General features: G+C 54.1%; 1 protein-coding gene and 3 long non-coding RNA genes across 5 annotated transcripts in view; 3 read left to right on the forward strand and 1 right to left on the reverse strand.

Moving 5' to 3' along the window:
* SCNN1B (sodium channel epithelial 1 subunit beta) overlaps window positions 1–23,749 on the reverse strand; it is a 58,369-nt gene that overhangs the window by 1,283 nt on the left and 33,337 nt on the right. For both annotated transcript variants that reach the window (XM_074322993.1, XM_074322992.1), the window contains exons 3-12: window positions 16,418–16,736; window positions 13,948–14,224; window positions 12,267–12,457; window positions 6,616–6,719; window positions 4,817–4,980; window positions 4,387–4,494; window positions 2,365–2,482; window positions 1,733–1,808; window positions 1,589–1,646; window positions 899–960 (exon numbers count right to left, since the gene is read on the reverse strand). In XM_074322993.1, the coding sequence (XP_074179094.1) occupies window positions 899–960; window positions 1,589–1,646; window positions 1,733–1,808; window positions 2,365–2,482; window positions 4,387–4,494; window positions 4,817–4,980; window positions 6,616–6,719; window positions 12,267–12,457; window positions 13,948–14,224; window positions 16,418–16,728 (1,469 nt within the window). In that variant the 5' untranslated portion in view covers window positions 16,729–16,736. The remainder of the gene's footprint in view (window positions 1–898; window positions 961–1,588; window positions 1,647–1,732; window positions 1,809–2,364; window positions 2,483–4,386; window positions 4,495–4,816; window positions 4,981–6,615; window positions 6,720–12,266; window positions 12,458–13,947; window positions 14,225–16,417; window positions 16,737–23,749) is intronic.
* On the forward strand, window positions 934–1,687 carry LOC141569492 (uncharacterized). Its single transcript, XR_012493201.1, has 3 exons — window positions 934–1,093; window positions 1,296–1,437; window positions 1,525–1,687. It is a non-coding gene; the product is annotated as an uncharacterized LOC141569492 (long non-coding RNA).
* LOC109457353 (uncharacterized) lies at window positions 8,664–12,310 on the forward strand. The gene is made up of 5 exons (XR_012493200.1): window positions 8,664–8,751; window positions 8,905–9,647; window positions 10,557–10,785; window positions 11,812–11,983; window positions 12,183–12,310. It is a non-coding gene; the product is annotated as an uncharacterized LOC109457353 (long non-coding RNA).
* Window positions 13,545–16,527, forward strand: LOC141569491 (uncharacterized). Its single transcript, XR_012493199.1, has 3 exons — window positions 13,545–13,708; window positions 15,631–15,714; window positions 16,390–16,527. It is a non-coding gene; the product is annotated as an uncharacterized LOC141569491 (long non-coding RNA).

Genomic DNA, 23,749 nt, shown 5'->3' on the forward strand with positions numbered 1-23,749 from the left:
CTTCTCACAGCCCAGCCCAAGAAGAGTCAACAGTGCAGCCCTCCCTGGCCCCTCTGGGTCTTGGGCCACAAAGGGCACCGCTGCCCAGCACCGATCCAATGGGCCCCTTTCTGAGCCAGCTCCCTAAAGGGTGCGCTGAGGACGGGCTCTGAGCTCCCCTCCCACCCACCCCAGGATGGCTCAGCCCACATGCAGTAGACTCTGCATAGAGGCCTAAACTTGCCCCTGTGTCAGGGGACCTGAGGCAGAGACGGGGAGCTGAGTGGGCCTCCCCCTACACCTGATGGCCTTCCCAAAGCCTGTGCCCTCTCCCCTCCGAGCTTCTGCCTGGGCACCTTTGCCTTTTACTTGTCTGAATAGTTCCTACTCCTCCTTGGAGGGTTGGTTCAAGTGCCACCTCCCTACACGGACCGCCCTTATGTCTCAGGAGATGGAGGCTCCTTTCCTGCCGAGTGCCCACAGGGAGGGTCTGGTACACTCATCACTGTGACCTCCGATTGCATCCAGGCCTCTAGACTCGAGCTGCCTGAGAGTGTTGGTCTGTGTCTTTCCTGTGCTCAATGCATGTTTGTGTTGAATGGAAGGAAAGATGGATAAATGGATGGAGCCTGGGTGGGTGGATGGATGGATGGCTAGATGATGGATAGGTGGGTGGATGGGCAGGTGGGTGGGTGACAGATGGAGGAACAGGCCCTCCTTTCGGGAGTGACAGACTCTGAGCCCCCTGCCTGGCCTTTCTCTCACTCCCATTGCTTCTCTCACTTGCTCCTTGATCTGACCAGTGTGAAAAAGTGTCTGAATAGCTGACCTATGTCCAGACCCCTCTCTCGAGGCTCTGGTTCCTGCCCTTTTCCGCCTTCCCCAACCCCCCCCCTGGCCCCCCAGACTCCAGGCTTACCTGCTCAAGGTGATATTGGTGCTTTGGTCCCGCTCCTGAGACAAGACATGGAAAATCCAGTCCTGCAACCCAAGAAAGCGGCTGAAGCAGATGGGCCCGGCAGCATTGCCTCCCAACTGTGGGTCCTGCCAACTGTGCGAGACAGACCACAGCTCTGTCCTCCTGAAGGACGGTGTTAGGACAGGGAGCAGGAAGGTAACAGTGCACGGTGTGGTGCAGTCGCGGGGAGAATGCTCTCGGCTCTCTGGCTCGTCCCCCAGAGGCCCGCCGTCCTCTGCCAGCTCTTTCCCACCCCGACCCTTGCCCTGCTGTTCCTCTGTCCGGGGTCTCCTCCCCACCCCTGCACATGGCTGGCTCAGCGCCATCCTCCATTTTAACTCAAATGTCGCCTTCCTAGGGCGTCCTCCCTGACCACCTATCTAAAGAGGTTTCCCCGGTCACACTCGCATCATCGGTTTACTTCCTTCACAGCCATTGTTACACTTGAAATGGCCTTACTTCTGCGTATCATCTGCCTCTCTGACTAGAAGGGAAGCACCGTAAGTCTGGGCCACTGCTCTGCCCCCAGCACTGGGGGGAAGGGGGCAGAGAGGGCAGGAGGAAAGCGCACCCTCTCCATGTTCCAGGCAGCCTGCCGCCTCCGCCCAGACCTGTCCCCCCTCCAGGTGCTTGGCCACTGCCCCTTCCCACCTCAGAGGCCTCAGAAGGCCAGTCGGCCATGGAGATGGTCATCTTGTACTGGGTGTCACTGGAAGAGAGAAGACACCCTGTGGCTGTGGAGCTGGCAGTGTCTCCCCCCCGCCCCCGCTGTGCCCTGCCCCCCCCCCCACTCACTTGCAGGACTCCTTACACATCCGGATGCAGGACTCCCTCTGGTCCAAGCTCCTGCGCAGCTCGGAGTAGCAGTAGGCTGAGCAGGGGGGAGGGGGGCAGAGACTCAGCAGTAGGCTGAGCAGGGGGGAGGGGGGCAGAGACTTGGAGCAGGTTTTCCAGGTTCTCTCCTCTACTCCTGTGAGCCTCTGGCTGCCTCTGCCCTCCCAGCCCTGGGCTCCCTAAGGTCTGTGTTTGCTGCTGGGGCAGTTGTCTCAGTCCAGACTCCCCATCGAGACCCATCCAGCCCCTGAGCCCCCTCTGCAGCCATCTTGGCCCAGCCTGGCCTGGGGGAGCCTCTCCCCAGACATCCAGACCCCGCTCAGCAGGGTCAGGGCAGCTTCCTTCTGCCTGTAGTCCCGCTCCGGGTGGAGGCCGGCGGGGGGGGCTACGCTCATGTGAGGGGTAAAGTGTGCTGCTCTTATCCCCACATTTTGTTGGTTTTAATAGGTGGTGGGACTCTGCCTGCCGCCTGCAACATCCACGGGCGTTTGGACTCCAGGCCACCAGGACTCCAGCTGGCCCCTCCCTGGTGGCCAGAGCCTTGGTGGGCAGTGCCCAGCTGGCTGGGCGCCGATGCCGGAGCCCCCACTCACCCCAGTCTGGGAACTCCTGGCTGTTGCAGTATTTCTCTCCGTGGGGCAGCGGGTACAGGTAATGGCCACAGGTGCAGTTCTGGATCATGTGGTCTTGGAAGCACGAGCCAATGCAGGCCTGGGGGTGGGGGGCAGGGGGAGACACAAACAGAAGTGGTGATGTCCCCAACCCGCCCTGGAGGAGGGGCCCAGGGGGGCAAGGGCACGGGAGGAGGAGGGAGGGGTCTGGCGGGTAGTGGTGCTGAGGTGGCTGAGCTGTGCCTCCTGGCCGGCCCTGGCCTGGCCCCTGCGGAGGGACTCATGTCAGACCCCAGCTCTGTGAGGATGGCCCCCACCGCTTTCCGAGCTGGGGCCCCACAGACGACATGGGGAGGGATGGCTTGTTCCAAATACTAAAGCTGACCCTCCGATGGAGGGAAGATGGGGGGGCTTGCTCCGAGCGCCTGCTTCCTGGAGAGCGAGGAGATGGGTGATGTCTGAATGCCTAGCGCTAACGAGAGAGGAAGTGAGCTGCAGAAGGTCCCTTGGGAGGGGGCTGGATGTGGCAACTGTACTCCCACTGGATTTCCAGGTCATTCGACCTGGTTTCAGCCCACTCGGCGTGTATCCTGCAGCCAGCTACTAACTTCTGAGCCTCAGTTTACCATGGGTGGAAGGGGGTGGCAGTCGTACTGTCAGCTAAGGTCGTGAGGGCTGGCCCGGCCTCTGCAAGCACTTGGTCTGGGGCAGGAAACAGGGCGGCAGGCAGGGGGAACGGCAGCAGCAGGGCGGAGCTGGGCCGGGGCGGGGGCGTCCACTGAGAAGTTCTGGCTTTGGGCAAGTGTCCTGCAGTCTTCCAGACTGCGTGTCTCCTCTGGGTCCCCCAGCCCCATGACTGAGGCTGGAGGTGGGGTGGGGCGGACAGAGCACGTGACCCGGGCCTGGGTCTTTGCCACAGTCTGGCTAGCGTGGCTACTGCCCTGGAAGAAGCAGTAATTGAGGTTTTTCTGGAATGAGGTCTCAGGGGCTGGAGCCCCCGTGGCTCTGACTCCACGCTGCCCACCTCGCCATGCTGCCTTGTCTGTCTGTCTGTCTGTCTGTCCCTCCCTCCAGAGGCTGGGAAGGTCCCCGAGTTCTCATCACAAGCAGGGCAGTGTGTGCAGTGGACGAGGTCAGCTGGACAGGATGGGCAGGCAGGAAGGCACAGGGGAGGGTGACTGAGGTGAAAGAGAAGACCTTGCCCTGCTCAGGACTCTCAGACACAGAGGTGGGGCACTGTGTGGCCCCCTGTGATGCCTCAGTTTCCTTTTCTGCCAAGGCACATTGGGCTGGGAGAGGAAGTGTTAGCGAGAGGTCACTTGTCACCTTTGCAAAGATTCATTCTGTCCCTTCCACTGGCGCCGGGTCTGGGGCCAGGCCTCCTGGGATGACCCTGGAGGTCAGGACCAGAGGGAAACCCCAGCTGCAGCAAGGGAGCTTGAGGCCAGATACAAAGAGGGACTTCCAGGTGAGTGGATGAGGTATTCGCACTGGGGTCTCTACACCACTGTCCTCACTCTTTAACAGAATCTACGTTTTAGGGTTGTGTGCAAATTAAATGGTTTAATCTGTGTAAACCGCTGGGGAGAGGTCCTGGCACGATAAGCGTGCTATTCTCAGCACATTACTCCATAGAATAGTTAGTAACTATGGTTAGTATATTATTGCCCCACTATTAATAGTGGGGGTGTTGAAAGGATCAAATGATGATGCAGACCCTTAGCACAGCACCTCACACTCACTCTCGGGGGACCGCTAGTGAGAGCACTGCAACCCAGGGCCTCCCCAAGGACACCCCTGCTGAGTGGGGGCGCGAGGCGGGCAGCCCTGGGCCCTGGTGAGCACGCAGGGACTGGACTGGCCCCACAGCCCCACGTGTCCCAAAGTCCCCTCCACCACAGTGTGGTGATGAAAGCCCCGCAGAGCCAGCCTGCGGGAGCAGCTCAGAGATCTGAGCCCTGGGCCGGGTACTGTGGACGGACCCTGGGGTCGCGGTGTCCCCACCTGGATGGAGTAGGTCGTGTTGTAGTTGCTGTAGAGGTTTCGGATGGGAACGTCGGAGCCATTCACGGTGCAGCGGCTGTAGGGTTTGCCTTTGCGTTCCAGCTTGTCCTGTGTCCAGAGAGGGTGTCCATGGGGGCCCCTCGTCACCCCAGGAGGCCAACTCTGTACCCACCTCCCATCATGCACGTGGGTCTCGGGGTCTGAAAGGGGCTGGAGGGCCGCAGGCCCCAGCAGGTGCCGCTGGTCATCGGCCTCAGGGCTTGGCCACCCTGGCGGGGGTCCGGCCAGAGCGGACGGCAGGACTGGACCGTGAGGGAAGGCCGGGGTGGGGGAGGCCCAGAGGCCCTCCTCTCGGGCCACGGGAGGTCGGTGCTGGGCAGGTGGGTGCCACCCTCGTCCCCCTCAGCCCGCCCTGGCGCTGCGGCCGTACCACCAGCACCCCGATGGAGGTGTCCGTCCCAGACATGGCGTAGACGCCCTCATCCTTGACGAAGGGGTACGACCTCTGCTCGTGGAGCAGCAGCCGGACGCCAGCTGTGGACGTGAGGAAGGGCACGTAGTCTTCCTGGCCTATGTCCAGGATCAGCTTCAGGCCTGTGGGGCAGGAGGGCCGAGCGCTGCCTGATTCACCCCAAGGCTGAGGGGACACTCACCACCGTCTTGTCCAGGCCCCGGGTCCACTGGGTGGAAATCCAGGGTCCTTGTCTTCTCCACGGCCCCACCCTGGTCCCAGCCACCTCCGCCTCCTCCCTGGGCTCCTCTCGCCTCCCCCACTCAAGATCTCCCTTCCACACGCAGGTAGATCCAGGAGAGCACACAGCACCCCCCCCCCCCCATGTGCTCCCACAGGTCCTGGCTCTCTCCATCCAATCCTTAGCTCTCACGCTCCTTCCTGCTGCTGGCCCTTTGGGAATGCTGTTCCCACCCTCGCCCTTCACCTAGAAACTCCTGCTCTGCCTGCAGATCTCAGCCCCAGTCACCTCCTCCAGAAGCCTTCCCGGACTACCCAGACTAGGTCTCAGGGTCTCGGTTATATCCTCTCCCAGCTCTGCAGCTCTCCTTCGAAGCACCTGCCTCACTCTTGTGATTCCTCTGTTAGTGTCTGTCTGCTTTCCCCACTCGACTGTTCCCTCCCAGACCTGATATTTTGTGCACCCCAAGGCTGTGCTGGGAGCGTGGGTCCATACAGCTGGCATTTATTGGGCGTTTGCTCCAGCCAAGTGCTGGCCTAAGTGCTTTTCTGTACACAGTCTCATGGGTGCTCAGAAGAGGCAGATGAGGTAGGTACTGCTATCATCCCCGTTTCACAGATGAGGAAACTGAGGCACAGAGAGGTGACGGGACTTGTCTGAGGTCACCCAGCGAGGAAGCGGGGTTGAGGGGTTCTAACACAGATCCTCACCTGCTGCCCTTGTAAAGCGAGGTGACTGGCACCTCTGATACGCAGTGTGGGGAAGGGTGGTCAGCTCACCCGTGCCCCTCCGGACCAGCAGCCCTGATGGCTCCTCTCGGTGGCAACCCAAGAGGGGAGGGAGGATTTGCTCCTAGCTGTGCTGGCTCTTGGCCCAAAGGCCACTGGCCTTTCCCTGAGACCAGTCTCCACCAACGACCCTCCCACTTCCTCGCATCCGTCGTCTCCTTCATCCTGTCTGTCCCTGCCATCCTCTTTCTCCGAAAGCTGCATAGCAACGAGGCTGAGTCAGGGCTCTGCCATGTGTCAGCAGGTGGTGTGGGTGAGTTATTAAAACTTCCTGGGACGCCCATCATGGGTTGGTGCCCGGTCCCGGGCCGGGCGGTTCTCCCGATTATGTCACAGTGACCGCGTGACGGGCACACTGCATGGAGGCTACTGCAGGCCGCCGTCGCATGGGGAAACTGAGGCTCCAAGAGCTTAAGTCTCGAGCTCAGCATCGCTCAGGACTGAGGGTGGAACTGGGGTTTCACCTGAGCTCTTGACCACTAAGCAGTCCTGCTTCCGGGCCCTCGCTTTGCTCCTGGGCAAAATGGGGACACCTGCCGCTACCCCAGGGAGGTGGGCATGGGGTGAAGGGACGGCTGGGAAGGCAAGGGGCCTGGCCTCCCTGCACACAGGACAGACTCCCCCAGGACTGCTCGTCCTCATGCTGGTCTCCCTCCAACCCGGGCCCTGCCCCTCAACACCTGATGGCAGTTTGGTCTTTCAGCCCCACATGGTGGGGAGTTAAAGCCCCAGGAGGACCGAAGACTTACCGAACTCAACTCCAGGGTTGGCCGAAGGGAGTGCCTCCTCCTTCATGCCCCAGTTGAAGATGTAACAATTGCCGTAATCAGGGAGGAAGATGGACGTGAAATTCCTGGAAAAAACAGCAGCAGCTGGAAGCAGGACCCACCGGCCGGGGCCTCCCCAGCTGTCAGCTGTCCAGGGCTCATGACAGCGGGGCCCTGCCCTTCGCTTACAGCTCAGACAGGTGAGCTACAGGTCATCGCATCCATCCCCCTGCACCTGTGCACACGCAGACTCCCTTGGGAAAGAGGAGCAGGGGGCCCCTTGGGTCGGGCCCAGGCTCTCTGGCTTAGCCAGGAATTATGAAAAAGAAGTTTCTTTGATATTTCCATCTGTCTTGTCTCCAGGGTCTTGTAAGCCACATCATGGGTTGAACGGTGGCCCCAAAAGATTTGTCCAGGTCCTGATGCCAAGGACCTGTGTGAAGTGACCTTCTCTGGACAAGTGGCGATGAAGGACCTTGAGATGAGCTCAGCTTGGAGCACCCAGGTGAGCCCCAACTCCGGTCACAAGTGTCCTCACAAGAGACACAGGAGGAGAAGATACACGTGAGGACGAGGCAGAGAGTGGAGTGATGCAGAACAAGCCGGGGGACGCCTGGAGCCCCAGAAGCAGCAGGAGGAGGAGGGAGCCTGGCCCTGCTACACCTCAATGTCGCGCCTCTGGCCTGTGAAAGAAGAAGTCCCTGTCATTTGAAGCCACCCTCTCCGGCAGAATCCAGAGCGGGCGGACTAGACAACCTTGGGAACTCGGATAAAGAGGGGAGTGGACTGAGGTGGAGGTTCAGGGGGGTGTGAGTCAGGAGACGGTCCACGCAGACGCCCAGGACACAGCAGCAAAACGAGGCATGAAAACGACGCTCTCGGGGTCCTGGCTTATGTCATGGAAGTGTTTCCTAAGGAAAGAATCCAACAGCAATGAGAAATGTTTCCATAACGGTGCTCCCAGAAGTAGAGAGACAGTATAATGTAGTTTCAGAGAATTCAGTTTAAAAAAAAATTTTTTTTTTTTGGAATTGGAACTTTTCAAACTTATGAAAGTTGAGAGAACGAAGCCTGCCACCAGCTTTAACAATCGTCACCCCAGCCAGTCACATTTCATCTCTACCCGCTGTCCCTTCCAATTATTTTGAAGCAGATCTCAGACAGCATAATTTTATTTGTAAACTTTTCATATGTATCTCTAAAAGAAAGAACTCAAAAAGGAAGGCTACTACCAAGTTAAAAATAATTAGCAAAAATCTCTGCGTGTTATTAAATATTTGGCTCAAAGTTGCAGTTGTCTCATAAATGTCAATTTTGTTTTCACAAGTTATTTGCCTCATGCTCCAAATGATAACACGTGATTCGCTAATATGTCTCTTAAGTCTCTCTTAAACCACGTCTCCTTCCATCTGACTTTTGTTTGTTCTTGCCGTATAGCTGTGAGAAGGGAGCTCTGGTTTGACCCAGCTGATAATTGAAGGGGGAGTGATACAGTTAGAGAGGATACAAATTAGGGCGCCACCTAATACAAAATATAGGGTCATTTTGCTCCCTGGTGAGCGAGCGGCTTTGGGCAATGTGTACCGGTGGTGACCAGTCCAGCACAGACTGGTGAGCAATAGCCTCGCCAAAAACCAAACAAAACCAGAAACCAGCCCTGAAGAGGATGGGTATCTGTCTCTACCATTGACAACAAGTCTTGGAGACAGAAATAGGTCCAGAGACACCACAGCAAGTCCACCTGCAGAATCCAGACCGTGGGGAACTCAACACCATAAATAACCCAGGTTCTTCAGCAAATGCATCGTGAGAGAGGAAAGGAGGCAGCCTCTCGTTGAAAGAAACTCGAGTGAGCGACGGGTCACAATCAGCGTGCGGACTGTAATCGGACCCTCATAGAAACAAGCAAACCAACGAAGCAGCAGCCCCTTTACCGGTGTGAGACGACGGGTAACGGGTGACACTGAAGTCATCGCTACATTTTCTCTCAGGTGGGATAAAGGGATGATGGTTCTGTTCATGGGAAAATGGCTTCCTGTTTTGCAGATACACCCTGACGTCTTTACAGGTGGCAGGCAGAGGAGCAGGACCAGCTGCAGAATGGCACACGAGGGAGGGGTGAGCGGCTCCCGCCGGGTCTGCGGGGGGTGGGGGCCCTGCGAGGCCACCATACTCTGTTCTGCTTGTGTGTACGTGCTCAGATCGCCATGAGAAACAGCTCCAAGTGCCGTTGGATGTTTTCAGTCTTTTTCTTACTCTTGTTAACAACAGGAAGGAATGGGCTCAGAGCATCCAAAGCACAGAAACGTCACTGCACGCGGGATTGTCCTCTGAGCCCTGCATCCCGCAACAAACACTGACCGAGCACCCTTCATGGGCCAGGCATGGAACGTGCAGGCGTGTGTGCACGTTCTCTCATGTAAGCCTCCCAGGGACACCGTGAGGTCAGCGGCCGCATGGCCCTCCCTTCTCATCAGCTTCGGAAGCCGTTTCCTCTACCTTTTGTCTCACCGTCTGCGCTGGGAGGCTAAGGAGGGCCCAGGGCCGCCTGTGAAATCTGCTCTGGGAGCTGGTGTCCTCAGCAGTGAGAGGGAAAAGCAAGAAGAAACCACACAGGTTCCCCCGGCAGCCATCTGTTAATAGGCGGACACTGGAGGCCGAGACCCAGTCCTGCCCTCGGGGCTCAGGGCATCATGGAGGACACAGCCGGACAAGGCTCTCGGTTCGCTTGTGTCTCTGGCGCGGCCGCCTCTGGGCACCTCTCAAGCCCCCACCGGGTCCCAGCCACGGGTACTCGGACCCCTGCAGGAGCCTGTTTCCACCCAGCTCCTCCTGCAGGCGGTCAGGAAGGCCGCTTGTGCGAACCGTGAATCAGACCCAGGCACGCCCCTGCTTAGAACCTTCGAGAGACACTCCAGGGAAACGCCAAAATGTTCCCCAGCGAAGGCGCTTGTGCCCACCGGCCGCTGCCCAGGCCTGGGCTGTGCATCCTCTCTGACCAGCTCGCCAAATAGGTACGGGCTTCCCATCGCCCGGGTTGCATGTGCTCTGAGGTGTGTCCCGACCTGCCCGTGCAAGGTCACCTCCCTGCCCAGCTATTCTGTCACTGCCCTGCTTGTTTCCTTGAAGTCACCTCCTGGATGGTACCTCTTACTCATACGAGTAGCTGCCACCAGTCAGAACGCAAGCCCGGAGAGGGCAGTTGCTCATCTGTCTTGAGGGAGAAAGGAGTCAGAAGCCGAAAGCCCAGGGCCTAGGGCCATCCAGCCCGTGGCTGTCACTGCGGAGTGAGCTGGTGAGCGTGGGGAGGTTCCTTCACCTCTCTGTGCCTTGTCACCCCACCGGTCACACCGGGGCATAATGGCACCCGCCCCAAAGGATGGGCTGAGGCTTGGATGCCGAGCACTGAGGTGCTGGCTGCCACCGCGCACGCTCTCCCCTCAGAGCCTGACACGCAGGAGACAGACAGTCAGTAAATATTTGTTAATATTGTAACTTAGAGCACGTGACCAGGCATCCACAGAGATAAGCATGGAGGAACGCGCCTCATTGGCCCCGGGTGGTGGGGAGGGTGAGGGAAGGTTTCTGGGCGCAGCTGAGGCCTGAGCTGGGGCTTCAAGGCTGAGTGACAGGCCGCGAGCCTAGGGAGTGGCGGCGGGGGAGGGGGGCAGGCAGCACAGTCCAGGCCTGGAGGGGCGAGGGAGCTTTGGGCGGCCCCGTGGCGTCTGCATCCTGTGTGGGCTCAGGGCTGTGGCCACAGGCCCTGTTCCGCGGGACAAGGTGTTCCCAACCACCTGGGACAGTGCAGTCCAGGGGCGGGGGCTGCCCAGGGTGCGGTCCCCTCCTGCCCAGGGCTATACTCTTGGTCTGCAGTCCCTACCTGCCAACTATTTGCATGTTGATAAGACTCTTTACCCCGACAGGCTGCTCCCAGGACTGGCCGCCTCCGGCTCCAGAGGCAGGCGTTCCCTCCAAAACCTTTCCTGGGCCAGGGGCCAGGCGTGCAGACAGAGACCAGCCGGCCTCCCAGGAGACCAGGGAACAGGGCATCCGAGCAGGAAGCAGTGTACCAGCAGCGCTGCCGTGTGGCAGGGGTCGGGCAGGCTCCCCGGGACAGAAACCAACAGCCGCTGCCTGGCTTACATAATAGAGGTAATAATAATAATAATAATAATAGATACCTGTGCCCACGTTCTGGTCCCCAAACACTACTGTCCAAGAAAAGGAACCAGAGCTCCTTGGAAAAATGGCTGATTCTAGGATGGGGGATCTCACTGTGCCAGAAAGTAAGGAGTGCTCAAAGATAACAGACAAATGGATGGGGACATGTCCACAGAACTGGGAAAGCCCCAGTGGACGTCAAAGGGGTTCAGTAATAAAACTGACAGGTCCAGTGGCGGAATCTCCTCACAGGGTGATCTGAGCAGGTCACCCCCCAGGCCTGTGGCTGTTTAGTGAAAGGTTGGTCTTTGCCGTAAGCAGCCCTGTCCATTGTCCTTGGTCAGCCGGGTTAGCGTGCCCAATACCAGAGGGACCCTCTTTTCAGACCCTCGGAAGACCACCCTCATGGAGCACACAGTCCTGTTAGCTGTCCTGTAATCCAGTCTCCACCTCGCTGTCTCCCACCTTCACGAAATCGTCCTCCACACGTCCCCTCCTTAGTTCCTAGTGTAGAAAAGCAGCTGCGAAGTGTCACTCTTGGAGCATTTGAGATCTTGCTTCCTGGCATTGTGGTCAGGTTGGCTCCCATAAACTGATAAAAATTCTCCATAGGGTTGGACATTCTTATGTCGACACTCCCAGTGGTCGAACTTGAGTAGAGAATAAATAGCGTGGTATTACTGGATTACAACCCAAATACACACGAGTCCGTACTGGTAGAAATAAAGGATTGAGCAAACAGAGAAGAGACAAACCCACCTACAGAGGGTTCCAGATAGTATGTTCCCCTCCCCAGGACTCTGCTGCTGAGTCCCCCGCGCCCCCTGCCACCTCCACCCCAACAGGGCAGCTGGACCTGTGACTGGTCCTCCCGATACATACAGTCCATGGAAAGGGAAGGCAGTTCCCTCCCAGGGGAGAAGCTGGCACAGTCAAGATGGGGGGGGGGGGTCACATGGCTGACGTGTACCCGATATGATGTGATGAGGCCGTGTGCTCTTCTTCCCCCAAACCCAGCCTCTCTACAAACCCACAGGGAGCCCTTTCTGTGACACACCTGAGCCATCCTCTGAAACTGTCACAGTCATCCAAACCAAGGAAGTCTGACAAACTGCCACGGCCCAGGGGAGCCCCAGGAGACGGGATAACGCACTGCAGCAGGGTGTCCTGGATGGACTCCCGAAACAGGGTAAGGTCACCAGGGAGAGCCGGTGAAATCGGAACAAAGTGTTTAGTGAATGGTAATGTGCCAATGTCGGTTTCTCACTTGTGACAAATCACCACAGTGAAACTCTGTGCGATCTCTGCAACTTGTCTATACGCCTAAAATGATTCTACCACTAAAAAGTTGATTTTTAAAGTGCTCCTGTAATTCTGTGTGCCTCCAGGAAAGGTGACCAAAGGCGCCGAGGCCCAGAAAGGGACGGTGTGGACGGCGGGGCCGTGGCTGAGCCCGGCCGGGCGGCGCTCACCTGTAGCTGCAGGGTTCCGCCCCGAACAGGCAGGCCAGGATCAGCTGCTCGCCGGGGTAGCCCATCTTCACCAGCTCCCGGGGCGACACCTGCGAGAAGATGTTGGTGGCCTGCAGGGTGTACCACTCGGTCACGGCCTGGGTGGCGCTGGTGAAGTTCCGGAAGGTGCACACGGTCCCATTGACGGAGCACTGTGGGGGCCAAGAGGGGCTGCTGTGGGGGCGGGGGCTGCTGGCAGGGCCCGTCTCTACCCCAAGGCAGGGGTCCCAAGCGCTGCCAGCCGCCTTCCCCTGGCTGCACCTTGGGCCTGGGCTACCCGCTGTGGCCCGTGAGGACGTGCTCAGGGGCTGCACGCACACAGCTCACCCCCATGTGTGGCCTTACACACTCGTGCACACACACACACAGACACACACGGCACACGTGCACGCACGCCCACGCATGCCCACACATAACGCACACACATAATACGCACACACACTATACGCACACACATGCATGCCCACACATAACTCACACACGTAATACGCACACACGCACAGACACGCCCACTTTCTGACACCACAAGCGCATGGTATCTTGGTCACAGCACAGGCCCACACACCTGGATTCACACGCGTGGCATCGCACTCACGCTCATGTGGCACATATACAGACAGGCACCCTCGGACCTCTGACCCCGACTCCGTTCTGAGCCCCCTCCCAGGACTTGCAGAGGCAGCTCCCTGAAGGCCGTGTGGGCCCTGAAGGACCCCAGACTCGGCCTCCCCCTCCGCTGGGGGAGGGACCTGGGGAGTGGATGGCCCCAGCCTGAGCCACCAACAAGGGTGAGCGCCAGAATCACCAGGGAGCCTCTTCACAATCCTGATTCCTGGGCCTGGGGCCCAAGCCGCCCATTCTGACTCTGCAGGATGGGGCCCAGGGATCTGTGCAATTACGGAGCCCCCAGGGCACCCCGAGGCACCGACAGTGAGGTGTGGTTTTGCTCTGGCATTGGCGCACCGCACAGCTGTGGTTTCCCACCTGCCCATGTTTATGCCCATCTTTTGACGATGAGACTATAATTCCTCCTTCAGGAAACCACCCCTCCTCCCTTGCTCAGTCCATGTGGTCCAACAGACGCTGACATCACCCGCAGCTCCTTGGCACATGACCCAGGACTGGCCAATCACAGGAGCCCATCCTTCAGCCCACAGTGATTGGTTTAGGGGTGAGCATGTGACCTGGTGATCAGTCCCAGGGCTTTTGCTGGGACCCCTGGGAAGGAAGAGCTGTGTTTCTGGGGAGACGGCTGTGCTGCTGGGGTGCGTGTCTGGCCATTGCCGCGGCCTCAACTGAGAGAAAAGCTGAACCACGAAGGAGAGAAACAGCCATGATGACAGCTTTCGAATGCCTGGATCCCGCCACACCTGAACCCCATCCACCCCAGGACATCTCAGTACGTGAGTCAATGAATCCCCGATCTAATGAAGCTAGTTTGAGTTGGGTCATTTGCATCCCAGAGTGTCTTGACGAACATACCAGCTAGTTCTATTTTTTAAAAAGCTCGGCAAAGACGCAAAGTGGGCGCTGGCTTCCAGCCTGCTTCTGCCCCAGCAGGACCCAGATTATGAAAGGAAAGAGCCCCCTCTGCCTCACTGCATCGGGCTCACTGCTTGATGTGTACCCGGGCCCCACTTACTAGTCTCATGGCCACTTTGCACCCCTGGGCATTGCAGCCCCATCTCAGGGCTGGGCTGCTGCCAGCTGAGCCGTTGTGATTGTCCGCAAAGAGGTCCAGGACCACTGGGTGGCGGGGGTTCCGCTCGTCGATCAGGACCAGGGGCGTGTGGTTCCAGATGGTGAAATTCAGGCCCTTGGTGGCATTGGCATGGCTTGGCTCGGTCGCCACAATCCTCTCCAGGACGGCCTCCATCAGTTCATCCAGGTCCTTCAGCAAATGCCTGACTTTGGAATATCTGGGTGGGGGCGAGGACTGGTCAGCGGGGGCGAAGGGGCGCCGAGAGGCAGAGCAGCTGCAGCCAGGGTCTCCTCTGACTCCAGCGTGGCTCTCACCACATGGGAGAAGAACGCCCTGCCCAAGCACCTGCCCCTCTGTCCACTCACCCAGGCGTCCACGCGTCCATCCACTCACCCACCCACCCACTCAGCCCCTCATTCACCAAGTATTTCATGAGCACCTACTATGTGCCAGGCACTGTGTGAAGCAAAGAGGATATAACAGCAGACAAGACAGACCGGGTCTGTTTCCTTACGAAATTCTCATTTTAGTGAGGAAGAATCTAGGAGCTCACAGGTACTTACTGCTTATCACCTGCCAGCTGCTAGGTGCTTCCTATGTCTGACTTTGTTTAACCTCTGCTGTGATTCTCTGATCACCTCCCCATACAGATAAGGAAACAGGCCATGGGAGTGGCTGTGATTTTTCCAGGTCCCCCCACTGATGAGGGGCCGATTTGAGCCTGGAACCTGGAGCAGGTGGGCTCCTGTGGACACACTGTGTGTGCAGAGCGTTCTGCTGTCCCCTCCCAGGATGGGAATAGAGAGCGCAGGGAGAAGGGGCAGGGCTCTGGTCCCATGGCCCTAACTTTCCAGCAGTGATTTTGGGGCCAGGCGCCAGTTTCAGGGGGACAAGGAGGATGGGACTGTGGGGCAGGCTTTCAGTGTCTGCTCTCAGCTCCTGGACGCTCCCACGCTGCAAATGGTGACCGGTCAGTCGGCAGACACGTGTCCACACCGCCTGTCCCCTGAACAGTAAAGCAGCCCCGTGTGCCCACAGGGAGACAGGGCTTGTGGATGTGGGGGCTGCTGTCGAGCCTGGTGGGTGCCAGTCCTGGCATGCCACTCAGTGGCCCTGGGCAAGTGAGTCTCTCTGTGGCTCTGTTCTCTCCCCTACCAATGGGGAGGGGCAGGGGCGTTAAAACCTTTCCCCTGGAGGGCTGTTGGGAGGATTCGGTGAGGTGATGCTTATACCCCGGCCAGTCCTGCTGTTCCTGTAATTATTAAGGGCTCTTTAGTTATGGCAAGGACCCACCCAAGCAGGCAGGAGACCTGTTACCAGAAAGAAGGGACTTTCTGATGACCGGAAATGTCATCAGGACGTATGAGTTCCCTTCTAGGACCTCTTTTGGACAAGAATGTTCTCTGTGACTCAGCCACGCTGGTCCTTCCTCCAATTGCTTGAGTGCACCGAGCTCTCCCGGCGCAGGGCCTTTGCACATGCTGCGTCCCTCACTCGGAGCCTTCTCTTCATCCCGCCTGGCTCACTTCTACTCATTTCTGGCGGCGTTTTCCTCCGCTGACCCCCTGCCTCTCCTCAGCCCTGATGAGGCTGAGTCCGCTTGTGTGTCTGTCCCCTTCATAGGCCTTGCCGTCAGGTGGCTAAGCGGTGGCAGCTGTGGACTCAGATCACGCCTGGCTGTCTTCCAATGCCCCTGGTTGTCTCTGGGTAAGTTCCTGACCTCTCTGACCTCCATTTCCTGACCTGTAAATTGGGGGATACTACAGTACTACCCACCCCTAGGGTGATTGTGTGGATTAGAATGACATAAATTGACATAAATTACCCAAAGAACACTTAACCCACTGCCTAGTATTTCGTAAGCCCTCGATGCATAATACATATATATATATATATATATATATATATGCAATACATATATATCATCACTTTATATTTAAGGGAAAAAGGATTAATGTTTGCTTTCTCTGGTAGGCTGTGAGGAGGGCAGGAATTTTGTTTTATTCACTGATGTATTCCCAGCGCGTGGAACAGTGCCTGGCACATAGTAGGTGCTCAATAAATACAAATTAAATCAATAGCCAGGCACTGGGGTACCTGAAGGCAGGGAAGGCCAGACGCTTTTTGAGGTTCTCTTTTAAGCCTAGGAGGTTTGTGAATTTTGACTCTTACGTGTTGCCAAAGGATAAAAGCGAAGAGGGTAAGGACGAGAAAGAAGGGAAGGAAAGAAAAGGAACAGGGAGAGAAGGGAGGGAAGCAAGGGGAGTAAGAACAAGAGAAAGGGGAAGAAAAGGGAAGGGAAGAAAGGAAAGCTGGCAGGAAGGGGACCAAACACAGAAACAGACGAGGACTCCTCCCCCTGCCCCCCCCGCCCCCCCCCAGGCCGGCAGTGCGCCCCGAGACCACCTACTGGAAGGGGCTGGAGTTGCAGATGGTGACCGCGGGGAAGTACATGGCCTTGAAGCCCAGGGAGAGGGAGACGCTGACGTCCCAGCTCAGGTAGGTCCTGATGAAGACGCCCCACTGCCAGAAGACCAGGGAGGCGAAGAGCAGGGTGAGCACGAACCACGTGGCCTTCTTCTTGGGCCCCTCGCGGATAATGCGCTTGGGGCCGTGCGTGTTGGTGTTGTCGCAGTACCACACCAGCAGCTCCTGGTAGGTGTAGCCGGGCCCCTTCTGCAGCCGGTGCAGGCACTTCACAAGGTACTTCTTTACCTGCATCGCCGTCCCTGCGGAGACACGGCGACGCTGCGTCAGAAGTCCAGTGGGCCAGGGCCAGGCCACACGGCCTGGTGGTCCCTCCCTCCCTCTTTTCTTCCCTCCTGCCGGCGATCACCCAACCAGCCCGCCAAAAAGCGTTTACTGAGTGCTTGCTGTATGCCAGGCATGGAATTAGTCCCCCTGGACTCAATGATGGGCAGAACAATCGAGGTTTCTGCCCTCTGGGCGTGCTCAGCCTAGCGGACAGTTTACTTGAACTCTCCACCCCTCAGGTTCTCATCTGTAAAATGTCAATGATTGTCCGTAATCTAATCGATAGGCTTGCTGAGAGGGTTTCATTAGGTGACGCACAAAAGTGCTCAGTGTGGCAGCTGCCCTTGTCCTAAGATGTTAGCTGGTGACACGGGTTAAGGAAACAATCCGTCAAAAGCGCTCGGTTCCTAAGCAGGATGGATCGGAAGGAAACCTGTGGTGTGAGTTCCCAGGGCAGTAAGGGTGACGGTGACTCTTGTAGCTGTGAGGACGACAGAGGACTCTGCCACTTTGTGGAACAAATCGCTTTCTCACGGCCTCAGTGTCCTCCAGCTGGGGGTCCCTGAGGGCGCTTGTGAAGACTAACCAAGGTACCTGTCATGGAGCCTGGCACACGGTGGCTTCTCAGGAAGCACCTGTTTGCTCCTTCCTGTCCCTGGCTGCTGCAGCAGCACCCCAACCCTGTGCCTGGAGCCCCACCTGGCCAAGCTCACCTCCTTCATGAGGTTCCTGAGGGCTGCAGTGACCTCCACCCTCCTCTGAAACCCTCGCCTTCTGGGGGCCCCCTGGTGGGCAGGGAGGTGCCTGAGGTTCCTGCAGGCGAGCGGCCTCTCCTCTCTCTCGGTTGGTGTGAGATACCAGGTCAGTGGGCTGCTCGCATGACCCCAGTTTGCACCACTGGGACTCAATTCTGTTACTTTATGCTGGAATAACTGAGGAAGAGACTCCCTTTTAACTAAGGCAACTAAGCTGGTGGTATTTGGCACGACAAATGGGGAGACTGCCTGAGAAGAAAGCCAATGCAGAGGAGTCACAAGATGGAGAGAGAGAAGTGTGACATCCTTTGAACCCCTGGATCCAGCTATTCCTGAAGCCATTTATTCCTGGACTCATCAGATATGGGAGCCGACACATTTTCTTCCATACTTAATGCTGATCCAAATGGGGCATCTCCCATTTGCAACCATTAGAATCATAACAAAAAAGACATTCACCTCATTCTACCCTGTGTCATTGTCACAGTAATAATAACCAGTGCGAGAGAAACATCAAAGATCTACGCGTTCCAGGCACTGCAAGGGGCTTCTAATGTCATTTCATTCTTATACATTATTATCCCCAACTTGGAAAGAGCTGGGGCTTTGTCCGTCCTGTATAGTCCAGTTCCCCAAGGCCTGGACTTGCACTTCAGGCTCCAATAAATAGCTGTGGGAGAAACAGCCAAGACTTCTCCGGTGTCCACAGTTTCCCACTCTCATGGAATCATTCTGATTCAGTCAAGGAGGAAATCGCAGCTTAGTCCAAGCAGGTCCTTACCACCATTTTAACAGCCCCGCCAGCCTCCCCGTTTAACAGCGAGGCCTGGGGCTCAGAGCCTCAGCAGACAACAGTGTCTCGTTAGAAATAACAACTGTTCTGTTTCCCCTGGGATTATTTTCAGGCAGGACCTGCTAATTATGTCAAGAGATACTAGCTTTTACTTTAGTTCTTAAACCCACTTACGAGAAAGAGAGAGAGAGAAAGAAAAGAAAGAGAAGAAAAGTATTCAGTAACAACAGTATCGCAGGCAGCAAAAACTGTGGCGATGACAAGCTAATTACAGAAGTTTGTTGAGTCCTGGCTTATCTCCTAACCATCGTTTGGCCTTTTGGGACATTAGCCAAGTAAGAACCCATAAATGCTACAAAGGATTCTATGTCAGATTTCATCCCCACGGTGATAGATGGTCTGTGTTTGGAATGTATACACAGCTGGTGTGGAAAAGTTTAAATCTGTTTACAGCTCAAACCAACACACACAAGCCAAGTGGAGCCGGAGCCCATAACATGGATGCAGGAAGCGTGGTCACTGCCAGGCTTTGGAAAGTCACACATGGCTGCCTACGTCTCGGCCCTTAACTCGTGGCAAACGTTTCTGAGAGCAAGTTCGAAAACAATAAATGTCATGTACACCTGTTTCTGTTAAGAGAAAACATCCACTCACTTTCAGAGACAAAATTTCCCTGAGATGTGACTCAGCCTCGTGGTGGGAGGCTGACTGGGAACCCAGCGCGTGTCTCTGCTATTATTTTGGTACATGACATGTAAATACTATTCATAAGGTCAATTTGTCTGAACCTTCTGAATGAGACGTTGCAGAAAGAGGACCCAGGGGCTGTGTTGAGTTTGCACAAGCTTTTTTTTGTTTCCTTAGCACAGTATTTTTTTTATAATTCCCTTTTTAACATAACAGCTTTACTGAGATAGATATAATTCACGTACCATAGAACGGCTCTGTTTAAAGTGTAGAATTCAGTGGATTTTAGTATAGTGAGAATTATTCACTGATTTAGTACACTCACCACAATAAATTTTAAGACATTTTCATTGTCCCCCAAAGAAACCCTGTACCCATCAGCAGTCACTCCCCCTCCCTCCCCGACCCCGAGACAACTATTCATCTACTTTCTGTCTCTATAGATTTACCTGTTCTAGACACTTCATATAAATGGAAGCATACGTTATGCGCTCTTTTGTGACTGGTTTTCTTTCAACTAGCATAATGTTTTCAAGATTCATTCACGTTGTACCGTGTATTAGTACTGGGTTTCTTGTCACGGCCAAATAACATTCCATACGAGGGACACGCTCCATTTTATTTATTCATTCATCAGTTGGCGGATGTCTGGCTATTGTGAATCATACTACTATGAACATATGTGTACACGTTTTCGTGTGGACATGGTTTCATTTCTCTTGGGTACACACCTAGGAGTGGAGTACGCACTGGACCATATGGTCATTCCATGTCTAAGCCATTTGAGACCTGCTAGACTGCTTTCCAAAGTGGCTGCACCATTTTATCTCCCCACCAGCAGTGTGTGAGGGTTTCCATTTATCTCACCCTCTTCCAACACTTATTATTATCCATTAAAAAAAATGATTGCAGCCACCCTAGTGGGTGTGACGTGGTATCTTATTCTGGTTTTGATTTTGCATTTTCCTGATGACTAATGCTGTTAAAATCTTTTCATGTGTTATTGGCCAATATATCTTTGGAGAACTATCAGATCCTTTGCTTATATTTTAATTGGGTTATGTGTCTTTTTATTACTAAGTAGTAAGAGTCACTTACAACTATATTCTAGCTGAGCTCCTTATCAGACGTAGGAGTTGCCAAAATGTTCTCCTATTCTGTGGGTTATTGTTTCGCTTTCTCGATGGTGTCTTTTGAAGCACAGAACTTTTTAATTTTGATGATCTCTAATGTGTCTATATTTCTTTTGCTGCTTGCGCTTCGGTACACTAGCTAAGAATCCGTTCTCTAAAGCCAAGGTCATAAAGACCGATTCCTATAATTTAGTCTAAGAGGTTTATAATTTTAGCTCTTATATTTAGGTCTTTGATCCAATTTGAATTAATTTTTGTATGTGATGGGAGGGAAGGCTTCAACTTCCTTCTTTTGCATGTGGCATCCACTTGTCCCAACACCAAGACTGTTCTTTCCCCATTTAATGTCTTGGTACCCTTAGTGGTTTTTAAAAAAATGTTACTTAAATTCAAGAAAACTTAAATAAATGGGGAGCTATACCATATTGTTGGGTCAACAGATTCAATATTAAGATGTGAATTAACCCCAAATTAAGCTTTAAAGTTAATTTAATCTCAGTCAACATCTCAGCAGACTATTTGCAAACGTCAACAAGTTGATTCTAAACTTTATATGGAAAAGTAAAAGAACTAAAGTAGAAAAAGAAAAAACACCTTGAAAAAGAAGAACCAAGTTGAAGGACATGTACTATCTGAATCCAGATTTACTGTAAGTGCAGTAACCAAACAGTGTGATATTGGTGTAATGATAGACATACTGATAGAGAGTCCAGAAGTAGACCCTCAAATGTGCCCCGGTGATTCAATGCAGAAAGGACAGTCTTTTCAACAAAAGAGGCTGGAACAAATGGATGTCCACATTGAAAAAAAAAAAAAAAAAGTGAATTTCAACCCCTCCCCCACACTATGTACAAAAATTAACTTGAAAGGGACCAGAGACCTACACACAAGAGCTAAAACTATAGAACATCCAGAAGAAGTACAGGAGAAAATGTATGCGATCTCCTATCAGAGATCTTTATGATAGGGCACCACATCATGAATCACAAAAGAAAAGAATCTTATAAGCTGTATTTCATTTTAAAATTAAAAGAGCCTCTTCAAAAGACACTGTTAAGAAAACGAAACAGCAAACCATTGGGAGAAAGTACTTGTAATAATATGTCTGATAAAGAAGGTGCGTGCGGAATCTAGAGAGAGTTCTTAGAACTCAATAACAAGACAAACCAACCAACAACAAATGGGCCAGAAATTTGAAAAGACGTTTCATAAAAGATGATATGCGAACGACCCAATAAGCCCTTGAGGAGATACTTCACCTCTTTAGTCACTGGGGAAATGCAAATCAAAGCCACAGTGAGGTGCCACCTCCACCTGCTGGGACAGAGAGCTCCTAGTGTCAGTGAGGACGTGGAGCCATGAGAACTCTCCTCGTGACCGGCCGGAATGCAAAATGGCACAGTCACTTTGGAAAGTACTTGGGCGGCTTCTCAGAAAGTTAAATGGACTCCCATCACATGACCTAGCAATTCCCCTTCTGTTTCTCCAAGAGAACCGACAACATGTTCCCACGAAGACTTTCCCATCCCCATTTACAGCAGCCTTATTCAGTAATAAGCCCAAACTGGAAACAAGCCAAATGTCCACCAACAGGTGAATAAATAAACAAATTGGGGCTTCGCCCGACAATGGAATAGCCTTCAGCAATAAGAAGGAACTGGCTGTTGATAACGTACAACACCATGGATGGATATAAGCACATTATCGTTGAGTGAAGAAGCCATAATTCCATGTATAGGAAGCCCTAGAAGAGAACTAGTAACCTATAGAGACAGCAAACAGATCAACGAGTCCCAGAACAGTGAACTGACTAGAAAGACACACCAGGGCACCTTTCGGAGGTGATGAAACTATTCTCCATGTTGGGCGAGATGGCGGTTAAGTGGGCGTGTGTACGTTTGTAAAAACTCATCAAACGCTATGCTTACAATGGAGGCATCTTATAGTCTATCAGTGATGTCTAAATAAGTTTTAACAAAAATTTAAATCCACTGCCGTTTCAAAATAGTTGAGATCGTCTTCCTCTTTTGAAAAATCAGGAAGGCCCGACAGGTGTCCTCACATGGCAGCTTTCAGCAAAACTGGCTAGCAGCTGTTCCCCGAGGGAGCGTGTGGTCCCCAGCTCACCCCAGTTCTCCCCATTCTCTGTTTTCTCATACCTAGCCCACATTCTCTTTCTTTTTTAAAATTTCCTGCTTTGGCATATGTGGACATCTGACTCTGTGACCCCTGTAAATTGTAGGTTAGGCGCTCTCATTAAAATCCCCTGTACTTGTTTTTGCATCCAAACCTCAATTATCCAAGGTTATCAGGGAATAAGCATTCCGGGTAGCTGGATTTTTATAGTTAATTGAAGGTTCACCTGAAAATGGGTTTGACTCTGGTTATTGAAAACGCTTTCATATTTCTGCCTCTGCTAAGGCAGCCCCAGAACAGGGCTGGCTGCCCCCGAGGCCTCACCAAGGTGAGAACCGTAGATGGGCTCCCTGTGCCAGGCTAGAGAAACTTTAGGGGAGCGGTTAGATTCTCCCCAGCGCCCAGACATCCACTGGACATCATTTCTATTTGTAAATACAAATATGATGTGCATTGCAGGACGTCATTTCTATTTGTAAATGCAAATATTGCGTGCATTGCAGACCCAGACTTCGGTCTCTACATTCCATTGTCTATATACCAGGGCTTCGTAGAAAAATGACCACTTTCTGTGCAGGAAACGTACAAGATGAATCTCATCATACCAAAAAGCCAAGGAAGCCGCCAGAGGCTACTGAGGTCACTCAGAAGGACTATTTGAAGGGGTTCTCACTGGCAAAGATGGGACAATTGGAACAGCTTGGAAAAGCAACAAAAAACAACGGCAATGCATCGACTCATATTAAAAGCATAGAAGTCCATGAGTTCATAACAATCCTGGGAATGGGGAAGGAAAACGTGGATGCTGCTGATAGGTGAGTGTCATTACTAGCTGGGTCCCACTCGGCGGTTTTAGCTCCATTTGGGGCACAAGAGGCCGTTATGTTGTGTGAACTCCTTAATTTTCTGCAAGAGCCTGCAATTTTCAACTCGAACTCCAGCCCAACGCCTGTTTTTAGACCGCCCTTGGGCTAAGAATGGTTTTTGCATTTTGAAAGGGTTGCAAAAAGAAAAAGTCCACATGACAGGGACACCCACGGCCTGCAAAGCCTGAACTCTCAACTCTGGCCCTTTACACACAAAGTGCGTCGACACCCGATCTACGCGTCCTGTATGTTCGCATTAAATAAAAAGAAATCTTTCCAATGGCTATTGATACCACTATTTGGAAGTTTGATTTTGTTATTTCCCCACCGAGTCCCTCCTAATGGAGTGTTTCCCAAACAGCCGCCGTCTGCATATCACCTTCACACACTTTGCTAAATCCCTACTTGTATCGTCCTCTCACCGACACTCTCCATGACACCTGACCTCTTGCACACGCTCCGGTGGGTGTTGGGGACATCTGCAGGGTAGCAGTGGCACCAGCCGTCACCTCCGCGTGCATATATGCCTCATTCCCCCAAAGGCTGGGTTCACCGTCATCTTTAGGTCGTCCCGTAAACTCAGTGTGACTAGTGCAAGAAGGAAGCGGCCCCCTCCAC

The sequence above is a fragment of the Rhinolophus sinicus genome, linkage group LG18 (assembly GCF_036562045.2).
Source record: "Rhinolophus sinicus isolate RSC01 linkage group LG18, ASM3656204v1, whole genome shotgun sequence".
NCBI classification, from domain to species: domain Eukaryota; kingdom Metazoa; phylum Chordata; class Mammalia; order Chiroptera; family Rhinolophidae; genus Rhinolophus; species Rhinolophus sinicus.